This window comes from Tenrec ecaudatus, chromosome 16 (genome assembly GCF_050624435.1).
Source record: "Tenrec ecaudatus isolate mTenEca1 chromosome 16, mTenEca1.hap1, whole genome shotgun sequence".
Classification (NCBI taxonomy): Eukaryota; Metazoa; Chordata; class Mammalia; order Afrosoricida; family Tenrecidae; genus Tenrec; species Tenrec ecaudatus.
Window position 1 is genome coordinate 5,632,335 of NC_134545.1, and position 20,485 is coordinate 5,652,819.

The window sequence follows — 20,485 nt, forward strand, 5'->3', positions numbered from 1 at the left end:
CAGGCTGAATGTCCCAGGGGTCGGTTGCACTTAGGGCAACCCTCCTCCCTCACCTCCAGCTTTGCGGGAGGGTGGGGGGGCGGGGGGGGGAGGAGAGAAACAGGTTGCATAGTCTGCTCTGTGGGTGGGAAGCCATCTGTCCTTTGTTTGTCAAGTGGGCTGTCCTGGGGGGGCAGTTGATAAGCAGCTGGTAGTTTCCTCTCACAAGTTGGCCTTAGCCTGGGAGATGGTTTTGCATGCCCGCAGGCAGAGCTGCTGTATTTGAGAACATTGTCATCGTGTGATCTTTACAGTGCGGGCACTCTATTTCAGTCTGCTCTTTGACCGGAGCATGGAAAACCGTTCACCTTGGCAGCTGTTTGGTTTTCCAAGGAAAACTCAGAGCAACCTTGAATTGAATTCTGCCACATTCTACTCTGTCTACACCCCCACCTCCTCTTCCCCTCCCTCTGGGACTGGTCAGCTTGGCTGGCAGGCTTCTCCAGAACGCCTGGGATCAGGGCAGCAGGGCAGAGGGCTTTGGCCTTTCTAAACCTCTCCGTTCTAAAGCCCAGGCTTTCTTACCTAGTGCTGCCGTTGAGGTAAGCCAAGCAAGTTACTAGAGTGAGAGGAGACCTGAGCAACCTGGCCGAATGCACGCCAGCCCTCCTTTGTCACCTAATCCCTGACAGGCGCTGCTCAAGGTCTTAATGTAATCTCCACTTGCTACTTGTAGAACAGTCCCCACACTGAGATTTGTTTCCTGCTTAGTCAGTTAAGGTTCCATTCAGCTTCGTTTTATCTGGAGAGGATGGATCAGAATGAAATGTAATTTCCTACCCAAAGGAACCCCAGTGCTCCTTGGAGAACAGTCAGCCCGGAGCTGGGCCAGCCAGTGACCAGGATGAGCTGGGGACAGCTGGTCTTGCTTGAGGGCATGGCAGCTGTCAGGAGTGGGGGTGGGGATGTGCTGTGTCAGCTTGAAAGTTGTGTCCACTGGAAGGGCCGGCTGGACGTGTGGATGGTGCATCCGAACGACTGGGAACTGAAATACATCAGCGGAGCGGGATGACCTGCTGATTGAGGTCTGTTGGTGAGGGCCGTGAGGGACTTTGGCTCATAGCAGCCCCCCTGTGCTGGAGGAGAACTGCCCGGGAGGATCTACTTGGCTGCCGCCGTTACAGGGGTGGGCAACCAGGGTTTTTGCCCTCGGAGCTGCTGTGTGAATTCAAGCTGCCAGCTGAGTGCCAAACTGTTTGTGCCTTGATGGAACAGTAATGCTACCCCAAAATCTTATTGTTTCATCCTGAAGATTGCTAGGACACCAACTCAGTAGTTCAGAAGTTTGTTTAAAAAAAAAAAGGTGGTTGGGATCTACGTATAACTTCCCCTCTGGGGGACTAACAACAAAAAAGTGGGTGTAGGGAGACATCGGACAGTGTAAGACAAAAAATAATAATAAATTATCAAGGGTTCGGGAGGGAGGGGGGAAATGAGGAGCTGAAGCCAAGGGTTTACGTGGAGAGCAAATGTTTTGAGAATGATGAGGGCAGCGAATGTACAAATGTGCTTGATACAATTGATGTGTGTATGGATTGTGATGAGAATTGTATGAGCCCCCAATAAAATGATTAAAAGAGTAAAACAAAAAGGTAGGCCAGTCAGGAATTTATTCTTTGTTTCCTGTAGGATCTGTTGGAGCTGATGGAGTGTTGGTGAGACCCTAGTGGTGTATTCAGATCACCACCAGCAGCTTGTCTCACTAGACTCTGCATCCACATGAAGTTTGCTTTGTTTTTCTCTCAAGTGTGTACATAACGGGCCCCAGTAGTCTGTGTGCCTCGGGGCTGCAGTATCAAGTGAACGGAGCCCCTGGGGTGGATCTTTGTGCTTGGTGCTCCTTCCCTGGAAGGCCCGCAAGGACAGAGTGCTTCTGAGCTGTGTCCCCAGAGCCTGGATCAATCAGGGTGTTTCACAGAGCTTTTTTTTTTTTAATGATTTTTAAATTGTGAATTGGATGAAAATTAACAACAGATCATCAGTTTTATATCCATTCATATATGTGCTGTTTCAACTCATCCATTACAATCCCCTCAATGTACTCACTTAACCCACCTTCCCTGTTTCCATGCCTACTTCTTTCCTAACCCTTCTGAACTTTGTAGGTGCATGCTACCCTTTCGATCTCAAGGAGTTGATGATTGCAAGGATTGTGTGCCTCCCTAATGTTACTGTTACTGCCCCTATCCAAACCACACTCACTGCCATCGAGTTGATTCTGACTCATAGAAGCCCTATAGCACAGGGTAGAACTGCCCCTTTGGGTTTCCAAGACTCTGTAAGCCTTTATGGAGACAGAACATTTCCTCTCATCTTCTCTCTCCCACAGAGTACTTGGTGGGTTTGAACCACTGACCTTTTGGTTATCAGCTTGATTGCATAGCCCACTGTGCCACTAGGGCTGGTTCTCCTTATAACTCAGAATACAAAGTCAAGTCGATGCTGACTCATAGTGATCCTATGGAACAGGGTATAACTGCCCCTCTGAGTTTCCGATATTGTAAAATTTTAGCAGTAGAAAGCCTTGCCTTTCTTCCAAAGAGCGGTGGTTGGTTTTGAACTACAGACCCCGTGCTTAGCAGCCCAACACAACCACTGGACCACTAAAGTTCCTTTGGTCCCTCCTCATAGACCTGTCTATTTTGGGGCTGGAAAATGAGTCACGGGTTCACTTTCCAATGAGAGTTCTTAGTATGTGAAGGGTGACTAAGGGGGAGAGTCCAGGGATTTCACTCATCTCTCTGACCAGTAAGTTGGGTCTGTTTTAGGGTTGGTTTTTTTTTTTCAGGCTTATCACCACATACTCTCTCATTCTATGCATGACCTTCTCATGTGAGCCCTTTCAGAGCAGTTGGTCACAGGAGCTGGGTATCGGGTGCTTGTGTCAGGGTCGTGGAGACTGGGGTCTCTGTGGTCTGGTTAGTCCATTGGGCTCATTGTTTCCATGGGTCTTTGATTTTTATTACTCTTTCATAGAGATTTCTTCATAATGGCTGGTATGAGCTATGGCTGAGCTACTAAAGTGTGATTTTAAAAAATATATAAATTACAGTGGATTCATGGCAGTCACAATAGTAATTACACTCACATTCTGATAGACTTTCTAAGTATCAGAAAAAGGAAAGTGTCAGGGGGAAAGGGCTTTGTTAAAGAGAAAGGGGTTAACGGAAGCCAGCTCAAGGTTGATATGTCTCCACATATGTGCTTTCTAACAAGTCACACGTGAGTTTTATGTCTAACACATCTCCACATGTATTATACATCCAGCCCTGTCTCCATATGAGCTGTGTGTGAAATGGCTTCATAAATATTTTTGTATCTAATGTGTCTCCATACATGCTGTGTCTAACATGTCTCCACAAATAAGTTGTGTGTCTAACACCTCCATATGGTTGTGTCCACATGTGATGTGAAATGCCTCTCCACGTGTGCTAAATGTAATGTCTCCACAGGGTTGTCTAATGTTTATCCACATGCGCTCCATTGAATGTCTCAATGTGCCTGACAATCAGATTGTTTTTCCCTTAGTCTTTACTGCCAAACCATAATCAGTACTGTGGGAAACTAACCGTACGAATAATTTCCTTGTCAAGATTCCCATTGTCTCTAGTAAATAAACATTAATCTATGCAGAAACCTGATTAGCTATTTATTATAAACTTTTCAAGAAGCTCATCTTGGTAACGGCAAAGTTTTTTTTTTTTGCTTTTGAGCAGACACAAGCCTTTATTATACAAAACATGAACAAGACAGGGTGGCCATTGAGCTGATCCCCGTCATCCAAGTGTGGCATTACAATCACTTCTACACATGCCCAGTGCCAAGGAAAAGGCACTGGGTTCAAGTCCCCATGGGGGACGTTATGTTGGCACAGGGGACAATAGGGACAAAAGTGCTTAAGGTACTAGTTGCTTTTTAAAAATAAGTACTCCATGAGTGGCTCCTCTTGGCCTAAAGGAGGCAGTATCACACTGGTCAAAGTGATTTACTCCCGTATCCCACCTCGCAAAGCTTGCTGCCCTCAAGTGACCCCAGCGGTAGGGTTGAGGACATCCATGAGGGCTGCCAGGGTGTCTCCCCCACCACTTCCATTCCATCCCCAGCTTATCTACCTCCCTTCACAGGCATGCCACCAGCAGGGCAAGAGCTGAGTTCCTGGATGGGTGGGACTTAATTGATGCTCCTGGGTGGCTCCTCCCCAAAGGTCACAGGCAGGAACTGCTCCTGAGATGGCCCTTGGGCAGGCTGGCCTCCGCTGAGCCTGGCCTCCCTAAGGGACTTCTTCAGGAACACTGGGGTGGGCTGCTTCTCCACTTGCCCTCAGAGAATACCCTGGCCCAGCAGCCAGCCCATGAGTTCCTTGCGAGTGGGCCTAGGCCCCAGCAGGCCTTGGCAGCAGTGGGGCTGGCTCCTGCGTGCCAGCAAGTCCACCTCAACACAGGTCTGGAGGGCCTCCATTGCCTTCATCATCGTTTGGCCTTTCGCCGCCACCATGGCCAGCAGTGAAGGCCGCAGCTCCTCCGGGCCCGTGGTCAGCAGGAGCCTCTGCAGGTCAAGGGTGAGGGCTGTGTCCTCGGGGTATGGAGCAGAGGGTGGGTCCTGATAGATCCAGCTGAACATGCCCAGCTCACGCACCAGCTGCGTGCCACCCTCCAGCGTGGCCCAAGGCTGGAAGTCCATCTCACTAGCACGGAAGTCTGAGAGAGCTGGTCGGTGCTGGCGCCAGGCTCTCAGCAGCCAGGTGAGGAGTGACTGGCAGCTGCCCTGCAGAGTCCGCCGGTAATAGTTAAAGAGGCTGTCACTGGTCAGGTTCCCCAGGGTGGCCAGCTCTGCTGAGGTCAGGGACAGGACCTGGTCCCCCTGGTCGTACACCCGCAAGATCCAGGTGATTATGGGCTCCTGACCATCTGTGTCCGTGTGCTGCCGGAAGCGCCTTGCCATGTCCATGAGGTCACTGAAGGCATAGCTCTCATTGCCCCGGCCCAGATAGGAGGACATCAGCATGCTGTCGGCCATGGCCGCCGGGTTTTCAGGGCAGGGAAGTCCTCTCAGCTCCCAGATTTCACTTAACTGCCTTTCATTGCAAAAGGCCAATGGCAAAGTTTTTAACAATGTCCCAAGGCCCTGCCAGTGAGACTCCTGCCGATGAGGATGAGTAAATACAAAGCCGTTGGCCACGGGAAAAATCCTGGCATGGGGAAGTGAGGGAGACAGGGATTTAACATTCTCTCAGGGATTTAACATTCTCATCAGAAGAATGGGTGTGCATCCAAATGCCCTGTCATTCCATTGAGCAAACTTCCTGTTAGACCAGTGCCGCCACGCTTTCATATAGTTCCTTGTGTTGTGGTGACCCCCCCCAACCATAAAATTATTTTCATTGCTACTTCATCACTGTAGTTTTGCTACTGTGATGAATCAGGTGACCCCTGTGAAAGGGTCGTTCAACCCCCAAAGGGGTCATGACTCACAGGTTGAGAACTGCTGTTAGACTGTAGGTTCCCAGATTATTTTTGGTCTGATACCCCTTTTCAAAAAAAACAAACAAGAAAGGTACTCATCACCCCCTGGCAATTTAAACCCTTAAACCAGGATAAAGCACATAAGTCCTTGCTTTGCAGCCTCCCTTGATCATTCTAGCGCCCCACTTTGGGAAGCAATGTTTGTGAGGTCCGCGAGAGCTGGAAGAGGGGTGGGGGACAGGTCGGCCTTGGTTTTCCGGGTCTTGTGAGTTTTCCACTGCTGCAGGTGCAGCCACCATGTTCCTGTCCCCCTTTGGACAGATTTCTGCTTTGCACAGGTGTTCCCCGCGGACAGAGTCAGTAGGTCAGGGGTTCTGGCATGACACAGGGGCACTCCGCTTGGGGACTGGAGAGAAGCCTCATGAGCTTGGGCGCAGGGGACCTGTAGAACGAGGCCCCTTCCCAATTTCCCACTCCTCCACCCCCATCCCCTCCACCCGATCCATCCTGAACAGGAGGGCAGTGGGCAGGCAGCTGGGTGGTTAGGGTGGAGAGTTGGCTCTAAGGGCACGTGGAAGTTTCCTGCGCTGTGTTAATCCCGCCAGCCTGGAGACTGACGGCGGCCAGAGTTCCTTCTCACTGTCTTGGGAGCCAGCAGGCTTCAGGCAGGAGTCCTTCCCAGGCCTCCCTGGCTCCACCTTCCTAGCAGTGGCCACTTCCTCTGTATCTGACATCTCTGTGGGTACTTGTCACTGGAGGAGGACTTGTCCTGAGAGGGGGGGGGCCTACCTTTTAATTCCTCCGAGTACAGTAGGACCCCGGACCTTGACACTAATCTACTCTAGAGGAACGCCGAGATGTGATAACAGGCGAGTTGAGTCCGTTTTTCCCATAAGAAATGACAAAATGGATTAATCTGTTCTCGACCACCAAGTTTTTACCCTACCCTTAACTTTTTATACAATATATTGCACAGAAATTTCAAAGTAAATAAATTCCAAGTTATACTAATATAATTTAAATAGGAAGCACAACATTGAAATAAGTTTTTAACAACTACAGTATGGCCCATACCTTGAGACTGGTGAGGAACTGGATCTGTGGACAGGGATGTGGAGAGGAGGGATGGAGAGAGAGTCATTGTGTAGAAGGGGAATCCCCTTCCATCAAATTTACTGGCAGCTGCTTTTTAGGAGGTTTTTCCCTTCTTTGCCCTTTTTCACTAGGACCTGGCTGTCTTTATCTCAAAAAAAAAAAAACCTGTCTAATGTGGTCTGCTGTTGACATTTTCCTTAACTGTTTTCTAAAAGGGTTTACTAAATTATCATCAGTAATATCGATAACACGGTCTACCAGTTCCTTATCATGATGATTCTTTTCCAAAAACTTTCTTAGGCCCCATGTTTTTTTTTTATCTAAAAACAGTACAAAAAGCCACAAAAACTAAGAAAATTATATCAAAATGCTTGGAACACAGCTGCAAAAGGTTTAGACAAACACGTTCTAACAATGTCAACTAACGCCGAGTGACCGAAACAGAAACTGCTTTTGTTTACAAAATGTTTTTGTTTACAAAATTCGGGTGGTGGGTTGGGTCGATTCCGATGTTTTGTTCTTGCTCCAATGCAAAATTTTCTAGATATTTCATGTCGAAATCCGATTGTGTCCTGATGCGGGCGAGAGCCAGAGTTCTGTCATCACTTCTGCAAAGACCATATTTTCAGGGCTGAGCACTGGGGCGTGGCTGCATCTCTGGACAGCACCATTGAGCAGCCTGACCCTCCGGGGTAGTTAGTGTCCCCTCCTGACACACGGGTGATTTGTGTGAATCTCTTGTTTAATTTGTTACTCCCAGTAGGCAAGCTCCCCTGCCCGCCCCACCCAGAGCCAGCACAGAGGTTCCGGAAAAGCCTGTCTCTGGGGCACTCCTGAACCAGCTTGGGGACGCCAGAGGGGTGTGGGCTGTGTTAAGAGGGGGAGCTACAGCCCAGCACAGAGGAACCATAGGGGCCTCATCTGCTCAGCGGATGGGTGTCTCTGAGCGTTAAGTCCAGTGTGGGGCAGGCTGTTGGGTAGCTTTTTAAAGTCCTTCTCTGTTGCACTTCGCCCAGCCCAGGTTGGGTTTTAAAGCCCAGATTTGGGATGTCAAACTCTGCAGCCTTTGACCTTCTGTTGAAACAAACACACAAATGCACCAGAACTGCTCTCAGGGATCCCTGGAAGAACCTGGAAATAGTGGGAGAAAATTGTGGAATGAAACACAAAATCATGGAAAACAGGTTTACTGTTTGGATAGAGACTGGAGGAACCCTTGAGATTGCTCCCCTTCCTCTCCCTTCGGGCCTGGAACTGAACTCACCCCGGAGGCGACTCAGATTCCACCTGAACAACGGACCAGGGGACCGTAAGATCGAGGAGACTTGAGCCACAGAATAGGCAACCCTCTGAGATCCAAAGGGCAGCCTTTACCCAGGGACACAGTTCAGAAGGGTCAGGAAAGGAGGAGAAATGGAAAGAGAAAGCACAGGGAGGAAGTGGGATAGTGCCTTTGGGCAGGAGCTCACTCTCAGTGGGATAGCTGTAGGCACATAATTGGGGGAACTGGAGGCAAACCCCTTTTGATTGAGGCTGCCTGAAGGCCGAGTAGAGTGCGCTTTAGGCATTTAGCAGCGTGGAGAGCTCTTTTGTACTGTCCCTGAGCAGGACCCAGGCCGAGGGAGAGAAGGAACAGGATGAGCATTTCTGATGTAACTGTGTGTGCCTGTTGCTTCCCTGGGAACCCTGGTGGCGCCGCGGTTACTTGTTGGACGGCTAACTGCCTGTGCCGTTAGGGTCTCTGTGAGTCGGCCTGGACTCAAGCAGCGAGTTTGGTTTATTGGTTTGGTTACCTTCCACTGTGCCAGAGAGCCTACTGCCCTGTCTGTGGTGCTCTGTGGTGCTCCTGGTTCTGCCGCCACTCCTCTGACACTCCCTGTCCTCGGAATGAGGAAGTTCATTGTGTAAGGACCTTGGGCTCCAGGGCCCATGCTCCCACTCCCGGGTCTTCTTTCTTGAAGGTAATGATAGCCCCCATTCTTGTTTCTGAAATGGCTCGGTTTACTTATTTTTTTATGTCCACCTATGTTTGTTTATTTCAGCAATTTCCATAACAGCAAAAACATGAAAACAACCCATAACTCTGCTTGTAGAGGGATGGGTCAACAAACTCGGGTACATTCACACCATGGAGTATTACGCATTAGTGAAAAAAGACGACTCTTATTTATTTATTTAAATCATTTTTGTGGGGGGCTCTTAACAGTGTTTATAACATTCCATACATCAATTGTGTCAAGCATATTTGTACCTATGGTGCCATCATCGTTTCCAAAACGTTTTCTACTTGAGCTCTTGTTATCGGCTCCTCCTTTTTTCCCCACCCTCCACCCTTGTGAGTACTTGACCAATTATATGTTGCTCATATTATTTCGTCGACAACTCTCTAAATATTGCAGGACATGCCCAGAAACTAGAGAACATGATACTTAACAAACTTGCCAGTCTTACAAAGACAAACATTTAAAAGATCATTATCATAAGGAAAAACAAAGGAAAGGAAACATGTTTTTTACCCCAAAGAGAAGACTGATGACTACAAGGAGGCCAGGGAGGGGTCAGGAGCAGGCAGGGGCAGGAAAGGGAGAGGATATTGAGGGGGGAGGAAGAGATGAGGGGAGGAGAGAAGAGAAATATATATATGGAGGCTTTAATGGGATCAACAAGAGTTGATCTCATCTGTTGATAGGAGTTCTTTGAATCCCAGGGACATGTCCATGTTAGAGGCCCCTGCACCCTCTCTGTACGGCCCCACCTTGTCACTTGGTGGGACTTACAGTGTCATGGTAGATACTTGACTGCACCCGGGATGCTGTGTGGGGTGGAGGGGGGTGGGTGTCGCCTTGGAAAACATCTTGCACTTGCAAGTGAAGTGATAACAATGAAATCTAATCCCAGCACTGGGTAGACTTCAAAACAACCCACCAGTCTGATTGTTGTGTGTAGGTAGGTCTTAGGCCCTCTTAGGATGGAGGAGGCCGTGGGGGCAAGGGGCAGGTGGTGTTTTTATCCCCAGCCCTCGGCCCAGATTCTGAGGACAGATGGGGCTGTGGGCACTAACCGGGCTTCCAAGTGCATGAAGAGTTTCCATCCATTAGTTTAAATTCGCTAACATCATTCAATCCTATCATTTCCCTTGTTATGGGAAGCATTATATTCTAGTGTAATGAGGACCGCTGTGAGTATTTTCCAAAAAAAGTGAAGACTCAGCTGGGAAATGTTGACTTCTTTGCCTAGGAAGGCAGGAGTGCAGTTACAGAAGGAGGGGCCAGGCTCCGGGGTAGCAGCTTCCACTGGAAATCTGAGCTCTGACTTCCACCTGCCTACTGACGCAGGAGAGACCTTGAAATGTGAAACAAAGCCGGTGTGCTTTCCTGTTACAATGAATCAAGCAGAAAAGTGCTCTTCAGAGATGGTTACAACGAATCAAGTAGAAATACACTCTTCAGAGATGGTTACAGTGAATCAAGCAGACATACACTCTTCAGAGATGGTTACAATGAATCAAGCAGAAATACACGCTTCAGAGATGGCGCTTGCTGGCTTTAGGCAGACATCCTTCCGGCAATCTCTCTCTACATGTGGGTCGCTGGGCAGAGAGAATGATGTACCTGCCGGACATGCTGCTGCCCCACATCTGGATTTGCTTTCAGCAAGGGCAGAAAAACTGAAGTGAAACCAACTGTGTTGCTGAATTGATACAGGTTTCTTTCCCACTGAGGTGATTTCTGATGGTTAAGGGTGGTGGTTTCCCACAGACAGAACAAAGAGTATGAAAGTCACCAGGAAACCGAGACTTGGGTTTCAATTTCAGCCATCACCTGGAAGGAGGTTGGGGGAGGGGGGAATACTAGAAATTGGCAAGCATGAGACTTCAGTCAGCTGGGACCTGCAGGGTGGCCGATCTCCGGGAATGTTCTCAGGTAGACTGAGACTCGAGCCCACCCACTGTGCCTTGTCATAGAAGACCTGTGATGTGCTTCCAGAAAGATTGACCGTCTTGGAAGCCCTCTGGGCAGCTCTACCCTGTCTTGTAAGGTTGGTCCCTGCATTGGGATCAGACAGACCACAGTGAGGTCATCACAGAAGTGGTGGAACAGCCTTTGCTTCTGAGGGGCCGCTGTGACCGACCAGGCTGAAGGTTAGCGGTCTGGTGACCTGAAGCAATTCTAGCAAGGTGACATGGCTAGAAGGTAGCTAGGGAGTAGTACTTGGTGACATTGCTGGAGTGTGTGCCTGTCAGTGAGACAGGTGCTGCCTGCAGGGCACGTGGGCAGACCCCTCTTCAGAATGCCCCACTGGCCCTGGGCGAGGCTCAGGGAGAACCACACGGCCACAGCGATCCCATTGTGTGTGGGGTTCAGGGCACTTAATGGCTAAACAGCACAGTGTATTAGTATATTGTTATTCCATATTTTATGACTCACCATGCCCACCTGACATGGCTTTGAGTGAATCCTAGCATGTCTTTATGTCTGGTGTCTGGCTGAGTGGCCAGCACCAACCAGGATTTTTTCCTGCAAAAGAGGGCAGTGCCCTGCCCTCCAGGGCTCTGGCCCAGGCAAGACACAGACTTCATGTTTACTGGTTGTGATTCAGGTTGCGATGGGGGTAGACAGAGGGCCACTGTGGATAGGTGGTGGGGCTGGGGTCTGATGCCTGGCAGGTGCCTGAGGGGGGCTGCCGTGGGGAGAGCTGAAAGTGAGCCTGGCACCAGGCAAGAATGCCCTCGTCAGATGGTGTACCACTTTCACTCAGCCTGCCCGAGGGCCCCAAGGGGTGCCACTGTGCCCCATGCAGAGCCTGGCAGTGAGCAGCTGCTCTCAGTAAGATGCTTCTGGAAGGAAGACTTCACTGAGGTCCGGCTAATGCTGGGCCCAGGGGCCTGAGCAGTGTCTTCCCCTCCCCTCAGCGAGCAGTGACAAGCAGCCAGTTTCTTTCTTTTAGTTCAGCTTCTTACTGGGCACCAACTGTGGAGTCACCCAGAGTGCTGGGGAGTGAGGTGGCGATCCCCGGGCCGTCACCCAGCCTGGCGGCGGGAGAGTCCTCTCCATCCTGCGACTCCCATTAAAACCACAACCTGTGGAGCCCACGGGACTTCCTCCTCAGCCCTGGAGGGCCGCGGGGAGTCAGAATGGCAGGGCAGTGTCCCTGGCTGTGGGGGAGCAGTGTGTGCCACTTCTCACCCTTTGGCTCGCAGGGTCTGGCTCTTGTACACAAGCTGCTATTAGCACCTGGGAAGTGCTGGGTGCAGATGCTAACCCTGGTGTATGGCATGGCCCGCCCAGGCCTGCTGCCCTGCTCTGTGTGCTCTCGGAGGTGGCTGCTGTGTGAAGCAGGAGGTAGGACTGCCCTCTTGGAAGCCAGAGTTCAGCTTCACCCCTCAAGCCACAGGAAGAACAGACAGGACACTTAGCTTCCAGCTCTGCGAGCAGCCGCTTCATCCTGACCTTGAGCCCCAGGGGTCCTAGAACCCAGGAGAGAGATGGGTTTTCATGAGCAGAGCCCTGAGCTCAGGGCTTCCAGGCCTGGCTGCAAGTCGCCTGAGTATGGATAAGTGTGAGTGTCAGGAGTCTGCTCCATGCAGTGCAAGGAAGTTGCACCTAAGATAAACCGGGCAGAGGTGGGAGGAGAGCGGAGTGGACTGGGCTGGAGTTCCTGAAGGTCCTAAGAAGCACCCATGAAGAGCAGGCGAGGAGCAGCAGAAACCCAAGTCTAGACTGTATGATGGAGATGCATTGGGGAGGGGGGGTGGCGGGGGCTGCTACACCTGTGGTTTTCTTTAAGCGCTGCCCTTCACCTGTCCCTGGCCCCCAGCGCTTACTGAGGTCTCGGGAGTGGGCACCATCTTCACGGACAAAGAAGGAAACACCCAGAAAGCCCTGTGGGTGTTCAGCCTGGGGCTGCAGACCCACCCCTGGTCCCTGGGGAGAAAGAGGAGGCTGTCTGCTGCTGTCAAGAGCACAGGCTCCGGAAACCCCGTGCAGGGTCCCTAGGCGTCAGATTGAACTCCCTGGACGTGGTTTGTCAGCTGGGACCCTGGTAGCGCCCTGGATAAAGGACTCGGCTACCAACCTAAAGGCCAGAAGTTCTAGCCTACCCGCCGTGCCTTGGGAACAGAGACAGTCTGTGTCTGTGAAGATGACAGCCTTGGAAACTCTCTGGGGCAGTTCTGCTCTGCTGTGTGGGGTCATTGAATTGGCATCCATGTGCCGCAGGGGCGTTGGGCTCAGGTTTGTGTCAGACCACTAGCCAGGAGCCAGTCAACTTGTAGCATGGGGGGAAGAGAGGAGGAGGCTCTGAGTGGAGTCAGTCCCAGGGCACTGGCTTTCTCCCGTGATCTCTGTGTTAGGCAGGGCTCTAGAGAAACACGACCAGGACACTTAGGCTTACATGGGAAAGGGGAGGTTTATATAGTAAAAAGGAACACAGGAGCAAGTTAGTGCACACAGCAGTACAGAGGGCTCGGCCCAGCGCCCTTTCCTGGGACTGAATAGACGGAAGGTCTTTCTACATTATCTGGCCGCTGGCTCAAGGGCAAAGAAGATGACGGGGAAGCTGAAGGAAGGGGCAGGGTGCAGTGGAGGGCAGGACTCCAGTGTGGCCAAGCAGGTCTCATGATGCAGCCATTCAGAGAGGTGGGCTGGAGGTGTGGTGCCAGCCCCCACGCAGCAGACACGGCAGGGTGGGAGCATCACAGCGACATGGAACCTTGGCCATGTGGAGCACGACACACGGTTGAGGCAGAGCAGCTAACTGGGGCAGCGTGCTGGTCCGATCACCAGGGAGATAGAGAAAGAGGCCAGCCTCCAATATAACCAAACAACAACCTTACTGACAGGCTAAAATCAGCCCACATGTTCCTAAGGGAGCCATGTTGGCCCCAAAAAACCTATCACAGTTTCTAAGCCGGGAGCTTAAGTCTGACTTGGCATCGTGACACCTGGGGTCAGTCCCCCCTACCCCCCCCCCCCCGATTTGAGTGTTCTCCGACTTCCTCAGAGTAACTTCCTCAGCCTGTCCAGCCTGGAACCCTCTCACTGTTTACTTTGGGGAGAAAAGTGGCAGTGGAGAGCCCACTCCCCAGGAAGAGGGGTCTGTCGGAACCAAGGCCTTGCAGGGCCAGAGTCGGCCCGGGAGCGGCTACCTTACACACGGTGCTAGCTGGGAGTCCTGGAATTCCGGCCCCGTGTGTGGCTGGGCTCTGAGGCAGGGGAGCAGGGACCTCTGCACTGGCGACGAACTAACCCACTGTTGGCTTTCGTTGTGTGCACCCTCCACAGACGCAGAACCTGCAGCTCAGCAAGGAGATGACACTCACCAGCAACCGGAGCCTGGCCGAAGGGAACCTGCTGTACCAGCCCCAGCTGGACTCACTGAGAGCCAGCCTGTCCCAGAAATACCAGGAGCTGCAGCTGCTCTGCGAAGCCTATCAGATAAAGAAGACCAAACTAGGTAACTTTCCCCGGAGGGCCTTCCAGGAACAGGAGAGCCAGGGCAGGACACACAAAGTGCCACAGGACAGTGTCAGGCCCAGGACACTTCTGGGATGCCTTTCCCTGTGGCTCTCTGGGTAGCCTGCTGGTGACCAGCCAGCCAGCACTGTGGTGGGGAGGCTGTGTCTAGGTGCCCCCTCCCCTGACTCTGCCTGCCTCTTGCAGACAGACAGTCCAACAGCGCTTCCTTAGAGACCCTCCTGGCACTGCTTCAAGCCGAAGGGGCCAAGATTGAGGAAGACACGGAGGTAAGGCCAGTACCTGAACTTTGGGTCACCTGGGCAGTGAGCAGGGTCTGTGCAGGGCCTGGGGCAGAGAGAGAGAGAGAGAGAGAGAGAGAGAGAGAGAGAGAGAGAGAGAGAGTGTGTATGTGGTGTCTCACAGCTGGTGGCTTCATGCCCATCTGCTCTGAGTTCAAGTCCAAGGGTGGGCACAATGCCATCTGATGTGACTGAGCCTCTAGAAGATGAACCCATCCCCATCTCCCCCAGCCAGGGCCGCCATGCCGCAGCCCCCAAGAACCCTGGCTGGAGCTGCTGGTCCCTGCAACACCAGCGGGCCCACTGGGCTGGGGAGCCCCTGCATTGAAAGGACTCCCAACGGTCCCACCCACTTCTCCCTGCCTGCCTGACCTTGCTGTGTCTTTCAGAACATGGCAGAGAAGTTTCTGGACGGAGAGGTGTCCCTGGACTCCTTCATCGATGTCTATCAGAGTCGACGGAAACTGGCACACATGCGCAGAGTGAAGATCGAGAAGCTCCAGGAGCTGGTGCTAAAGGGGCAGAGACTCCCGCCAGCCTCTGCCCCTCTGCCGCCCCCCCGGCTGCCTGCGCCTGCCACCCCCCTGTCCTGCCCCATGCTCGACGCCAGTGGGCTGCCTGCCGTGGCTCCCCGCCGCCTGCCCCCTCCACCGCCACCAGTGCTGGCAGGACGCTTGGCCACCCCGTTCACAGCAGCCTCGGGCTCAGGACAGGCCCTTCCATATCCTGGGTTGCAGTGCCCCCCGCTGCCTCCGCGAGTGGGCCTCCCTACCCAGCAGGGCTTCTCACCGCAGTACGTGTCGCCCTACCCCCCAGCCCTCCCACAGCGACCCCCACCCCGGCCGGGCTTCATCCTGCAGTGAGCGCCAGCCTACCCAAGACCCGGCTGCACATCTGGTGTGGAGTGGTGGGTCTGTGGGCAGTGTTTCTGTTCACGACTGTGCGGGCTGGTGTCACTTGGGCTTGTCCGGCTGCAGAGCCGTCTGGACATCATCCTGACGGAGCCTGGCTCCCGCCCTGTGCCCTCCCAGTGGACTGGTGCCTGTGCAGCTGGGGGCGGGTGGGCGCTGCCCTGCCTTTGGCTCCTTTCCTGGTTGCTTCCTGGAGAGCCATTCGGGGAGTGTCTCTGGCCTGGCAGGGGCCCCTCAGCCACTCCTTTCCTGACCCCCCAATCCGGTCACTATCCGAGACCTCAGAGCCCTGGCAGCTCATGCTGGGTGCGAGCTGGACTCAGGACAGATGGGTGCCCTTTTGACTCCTAGCCACACACACTCCCTAAATATTTTTACTACATGGGTCCCTTCCTCTTTTGTATTGGTGGACAAACCAACTTTTTTGACATTGACACAACTATTCAGGGAAACTTCATTAACTGTGCAGCTCTTGCTCTGCACAGACAGGTGCAGCGGAGGGGGGGGCAGGAGTGGGCTGTGCCGTGCCTTAGTGCCGCCTCGGCCTGGGAGCAGCGGCCCCTCCCCCAGTGCCTTGTGGGGGGACTCTGCTTTCAGGGAAGGTGCCCTGGGTATGTGCTCCTTGGGTGGTATTGGAGGCCTGCCCTGTCCCCGTGAACTAGGATCCTCTTAGTCAGCATTCTTGGCCCTGGGGAGTGGGCTGGAAGGGGACAGGGGAGGCCTCTGAGATACTTTTTGGATCGGAGGATGCCCAGACTTCCCCCTCAGGGGGTCCCACACTTGGATACTTAGTGGTGGGATCTCTACCTGCCTTCTCCTGCCACCCAGCAGGCAGCATCTGAGTGACCTCCATCTGGGTGGCACTGTCCAGAGTGACAGGCTCTTGCAGGGCAGGTGGCAGGGTCCTCTGGCCTGCCCCTGAAAATTGAGCTCTGCTGTATCATGTGTCACTTTTTCAAATAAACCTCTGTAGGATGAGTCATTGCCATGCCAATTGGGTGGGCTCAGCCAACCCAGCCTCCACCCTCCAGTCGGTGCCACTCACTCCTTGCCGGCCTGGCAGTGGAAGCGGTGCCAAAAGCACACACGAGGCAGTTGGCTTTGTGAAAGACCCCAGGCTGGCTGCCCGTCCACATCCAGGTCCAGGCTGGGCTCTCAAGTACAGAGACCAGACTTCCCACAGAAAACAGGTTCCGGGAAAAGCACTGGAGGTGGCTGCAGGGCACATCTCAGTCTCTGCCCGGCACCAGCAGCAGTGCAGGAGACTTGTCTGGGGAAGACCGCCGGTCCCAAGCGTATGGAGGACAGTGGGACCACCACCATGTGCTGGCCGACCAGTGGAAGCCGCTTGTGATGTTCTGTGGGTCTTTTAAATAAATGTAGAATCCCAACAGCTTTGATTCCTGTGTGTGCAAGTGGTGTGTTTGTTTATTGTAAAATGCACATATAATGTGAAAGCTGCAGTTTTAACCATTTTTTTTTTCTGTCTGTCACCCAGTGACGGTAATTGTACGAGGAGGCTGCCAAAAGTACACGGGGAACTGCAGCTCTTTGAAGCCCCTTGCAGTCACTGAATTGTATGGTTATCACCTTGTAGTTCCAAAACTTGCCAGTGGTCCCAGCAGAATGGGGTGTGTTTTGAAGGCAGAGCTGGCAGGATCGTGAGTTGTAATGCCAGGGCACCGGGTGATGTCTAGGTCTGTGACCAGCACAACACAGAGGACGGGAGGAACAAGTGTAAACCCTTTTGGGGCAGGAAAGGCTGGCAGCAGAGGTCGGTGGTGATTGTTACCACCAAGTTGGCCCCCAACTCATGGTGATCCTCTTCTCCTATAGGCTTCCTGTTGGCTGTTATTTCAGCTGACGTCCTGCCCTTTCTGCCTCATCTGCCTTACAGCATTAGTGTTTCTACTTAGGGACCTCCGGACATGTGCCTCAAGGTGCAAAGTGAGCCCTGCCAAGACAGGTTGGGTGGGGGAGCAGGTGCTGATGGGAGTAATGTCCCTCACTTGCACTCTGGTTCTTGGACCCGTGAGCCCTGGCCTTGGGAGACACAGCACCATATATTGGACACATTGGGAGCATACACAGCCTCCTGGAGAACACTGTCTCAGGGCTATGAGGTATTGTCGCACCTAGCTGGTGCCAGAATTGTGTTTTAGTGTGTATTATTTATCATTTATTGGGAACTCTTGCAGATAACATTTCATAGTTCAATCACATCCAGCAGGATTGTACGATTGCTACCACAATCAGTTTCAAAACATTTTCTTCTTGAATTTAATACCAGCTCCTCTTTATTCCAACCCTCCCCTCCACCCCCAATCCTTATTTAGAATTGTATCCTTAGATGATGATTCCATCCTATCAAACCAGCTGCTTCAGGACAGTGGAAGCATGCGACTGATGGGTTCCCTGCGCACGGGCCCATGTCCGCAGTTCATCTGTGAAGTGAGTCCCTGGCTGTAGGGCCATGCTGTGTGGACCACCAGAGGCCGGTGGGTGAGCCAGTCTCTAAGTACATATTGTAGCACTGTCAAACATTGCAGGCAGGGAAGGCAGTTCCATATCCAGAGTGTCTGGCAGCAAGAGGAAAGCACTGCCCTTTCTGTAATGGAAGTGATCTTGTGTAATCAACCTGCCGCGCGTGGCTTGCTGGCTGGTCACCCCCAAGGAATGGCTCCCCATCTCGGGCTCAGTATTGGGTCTGCTGCTGGGAGAGTGGCTGTCCTGGGTGAGCAGAAGCCCACGTTGCTGGCATAACCATCTTGTAAGCACGGTTACTTGGCTCATGAGCTCACGCAAAGTAGCAGGAATGGCTGGGGAAAGTTGGTTTCGTAGACTATGGCATCCTAGCCCCCTGATTGTGAAAATCCTCCTCTGTTGGGGTCACCCTTCGGTGAGCATTCCCATGAATCACAAACATCTTCACTTTTTTGACCCAGAGAGGTGTGTTCATGTAACTCCACCTAACCTTGTCACCAGTTTAAGTCTCTGACCATCCAGCCCAACCATTGGCTACAGTTCACGAATCAGTTTATAGTTGTATGTCCTCCATCCAATGCCCAAGGGCAGTGCCTACAGTTCTGCCACTGGAAGGACAGCACCACTGTCCTTCGAGGCCCCAGGCAGGGGCTGCAGCACTGGCTACTGCCCCCGCTGAGATGGACCTTAGATGGCTGTTCAGCTTAAGACCCAGTTGCAGCTCAGCAAAGTAGGATGTTGAATATTGTCATCGTGGGTATCAGTCTGCCAATGGACCTTGGTGCCTGTCCCTGAAGACTGCTGGCCTAAATCCCAGGCTCAGTGACTCTCCCCTCAAGATGCTTGAGCTAGGTCCAGAAGTTTCCATAATGTGAACCCCGTGCCGTATTCAAGGACCGATGCGCGAAATAGATGAATACACAGAGTACCCTGTGTCAGACCCACATGTTTGTGGGCCACTTCTTCAGCACCAACTCAGGAGGATTGCAGGATTGGATCTTCACGTTCTCTTCTGTTCCCTCCTCTTTCTCTAGTGCCCTTTTTGCCTTTGCTAACCTCTTGCTGTGTCCTGCCTTCCCCTTGACTCAGGTTAACATATCTACCCTCTAGTTAGTAATTGACCCTCCCAACCTCCCACTTGGGGCATCGGAGAGTACTTTAATGTGAACACCTTTGACTTTTTATAATGGCCTCATAAAATGCTTGTCCTTTAGTATTCAGCATGTCGTCTTGCAGGTTCATCCATGCGGTGAGGTGTTTTGCAGAGTTACAACTTTTAAATGCTGCAGAGTGTCCCACTGTGTGTGCGCACCTGTGATAGGTTTGTTGCGCCAACAAGGCCGATGAACACATGTGAGATTGGTTGAAGGGCCGGGAGGTAAATTGCTCCGCCAGCCTCGCCTCTCTCTCTTGCTCTTTGACCATCGGACGAGTGTGCAGCCTTGCTTGTTCCGTGCCTCCATTTGCAAGCTACACTACCTGTGGGACACCTACCCATGGACTGTGTCACTGTAACTTGAAGTTACTTCAACACCTGCTTCGCCACACCATTGGAATTTACATCTCGAGCTGGGGACCGTCGGACCCTGTCATCTGGCTGACTGTTGGTGACCTGCTTGCTGTTTGCTGCCTGTGCCCGGAGAGCCTGATTTGCGCCCTGGAGGACTACCCGGCGGCCCTCCAGACTTGAAGGACTGCCAGCAGACTAGCTGTCTCATGGAAGTGAGTTGCACTGAGCCATTTGTACTGCTTTATAGATTAGTTAACTGTGTATTTCTTATGTTATCTATATAAATATATTTAAGATTATTAGTGTCCTGGTTTTGTTTCTCTAGAGAGCCCTGCCTCACACAGCATCATAGTTTGCTTACCCATTCTTCCACTTGTGGGCATTGAGGTGTCTCTATTTTTGCTCTTGTGAATGGTGCTTCAGTGAACGTGTGTGTGTACGTCTCTATTCACGGCACGGCTCTTTTCTAGGCTGTCGACCCAATGGTGGGCTTGCTACATCATGTGGTAAGCTATATTTTCCTTTTTCAAGAAGTGCCATACCACTTTTCACAGTGGTGGTTCCAGAGTCTGAGCGTCTAGCTTTACACATCCCGCCTTTGTTTTGCTGAGGGTTTTTTAAGTTGATAATGCTGAGGTGAGCTGTCTCATTCTTGTGTCTCACTGACTCGTATTTGCATCTGTGAGACTAACTCGATGGGGGGGCTTTTGAGTTTTCATTTGTTTCACTTGTTTGCTGACCACCTGAATATCTAATGAAGCGTGTTTGTGTCCGCTGCCCATTTTTAACTGGATTGCCTTGTTGTTTAGATGTTCAGGCTTGCTTATACTTTTATCAGACCCCTCACTGCCACTCACCCCCACCTTCTGTTCCCTGCCCCATGGGCTCTCATTTTTTCCTTTGATGAGCTCCCATCGAATGTGGCTCCTTTAGCTAGTCTGGTGACAACTGCAGCTGGCTTTTTCAGGGTAAGAGCAGGTGGGGAAGAGATGCTGATCATATTGAGTCACCTGTGTGTGATTGTTATCAGAGCTACCTGTGCTGGCCATCCGGGTGAGCATAAAATCAGCCACCAGGAGCAGGAAGAAGGGCGCTCACTGCCAGTGAGAGGAGGGCGTCATTTGAGCCCTGTAGGTCTGATTGTCCTGGGCCTCCTAACTCCAGACGACCACTTCTGACGACCAAGGAGTGCCTCAGCACTTTCCAGCCCACAGAGCAAGGTAAGTCG

At 52.1% G+C, this 20,485-nt stretch overlaps 1 protein-coding gene across 1 annotated transcript in view; it reads left to right on the forward strand.

The window, feature by feature from the left end:
- The window catches only part of VPS37B (VPS37B subunit of ESCRT-I), a 28,950-nt gene extending 12,294 nt beyond the window's left edge, over positions 1-16,656 (forward strand). The window contains exons 2-4 of the mRNA XM_075534833.1: positions 13,880-14,051; positions 14,258-14,340; positions 14,742-16,656. Of these exons, the coding sequence (XP_075390948.1) occupies positions 13,880-14,051; positions 14,258-14,340; positions 14,742-15,215 (729 nt within the window). The 3' untranslated portion in view covers positions 15,216-16,656. The remainder of the gene's footprint in view (positions 1-13,879; positions 14,052-14,257; positions 14,341-14,741) is intronic.
- The last annotated feature ends 3,829 nt before the right edge of the window (positions 16,657-20,485 follow it).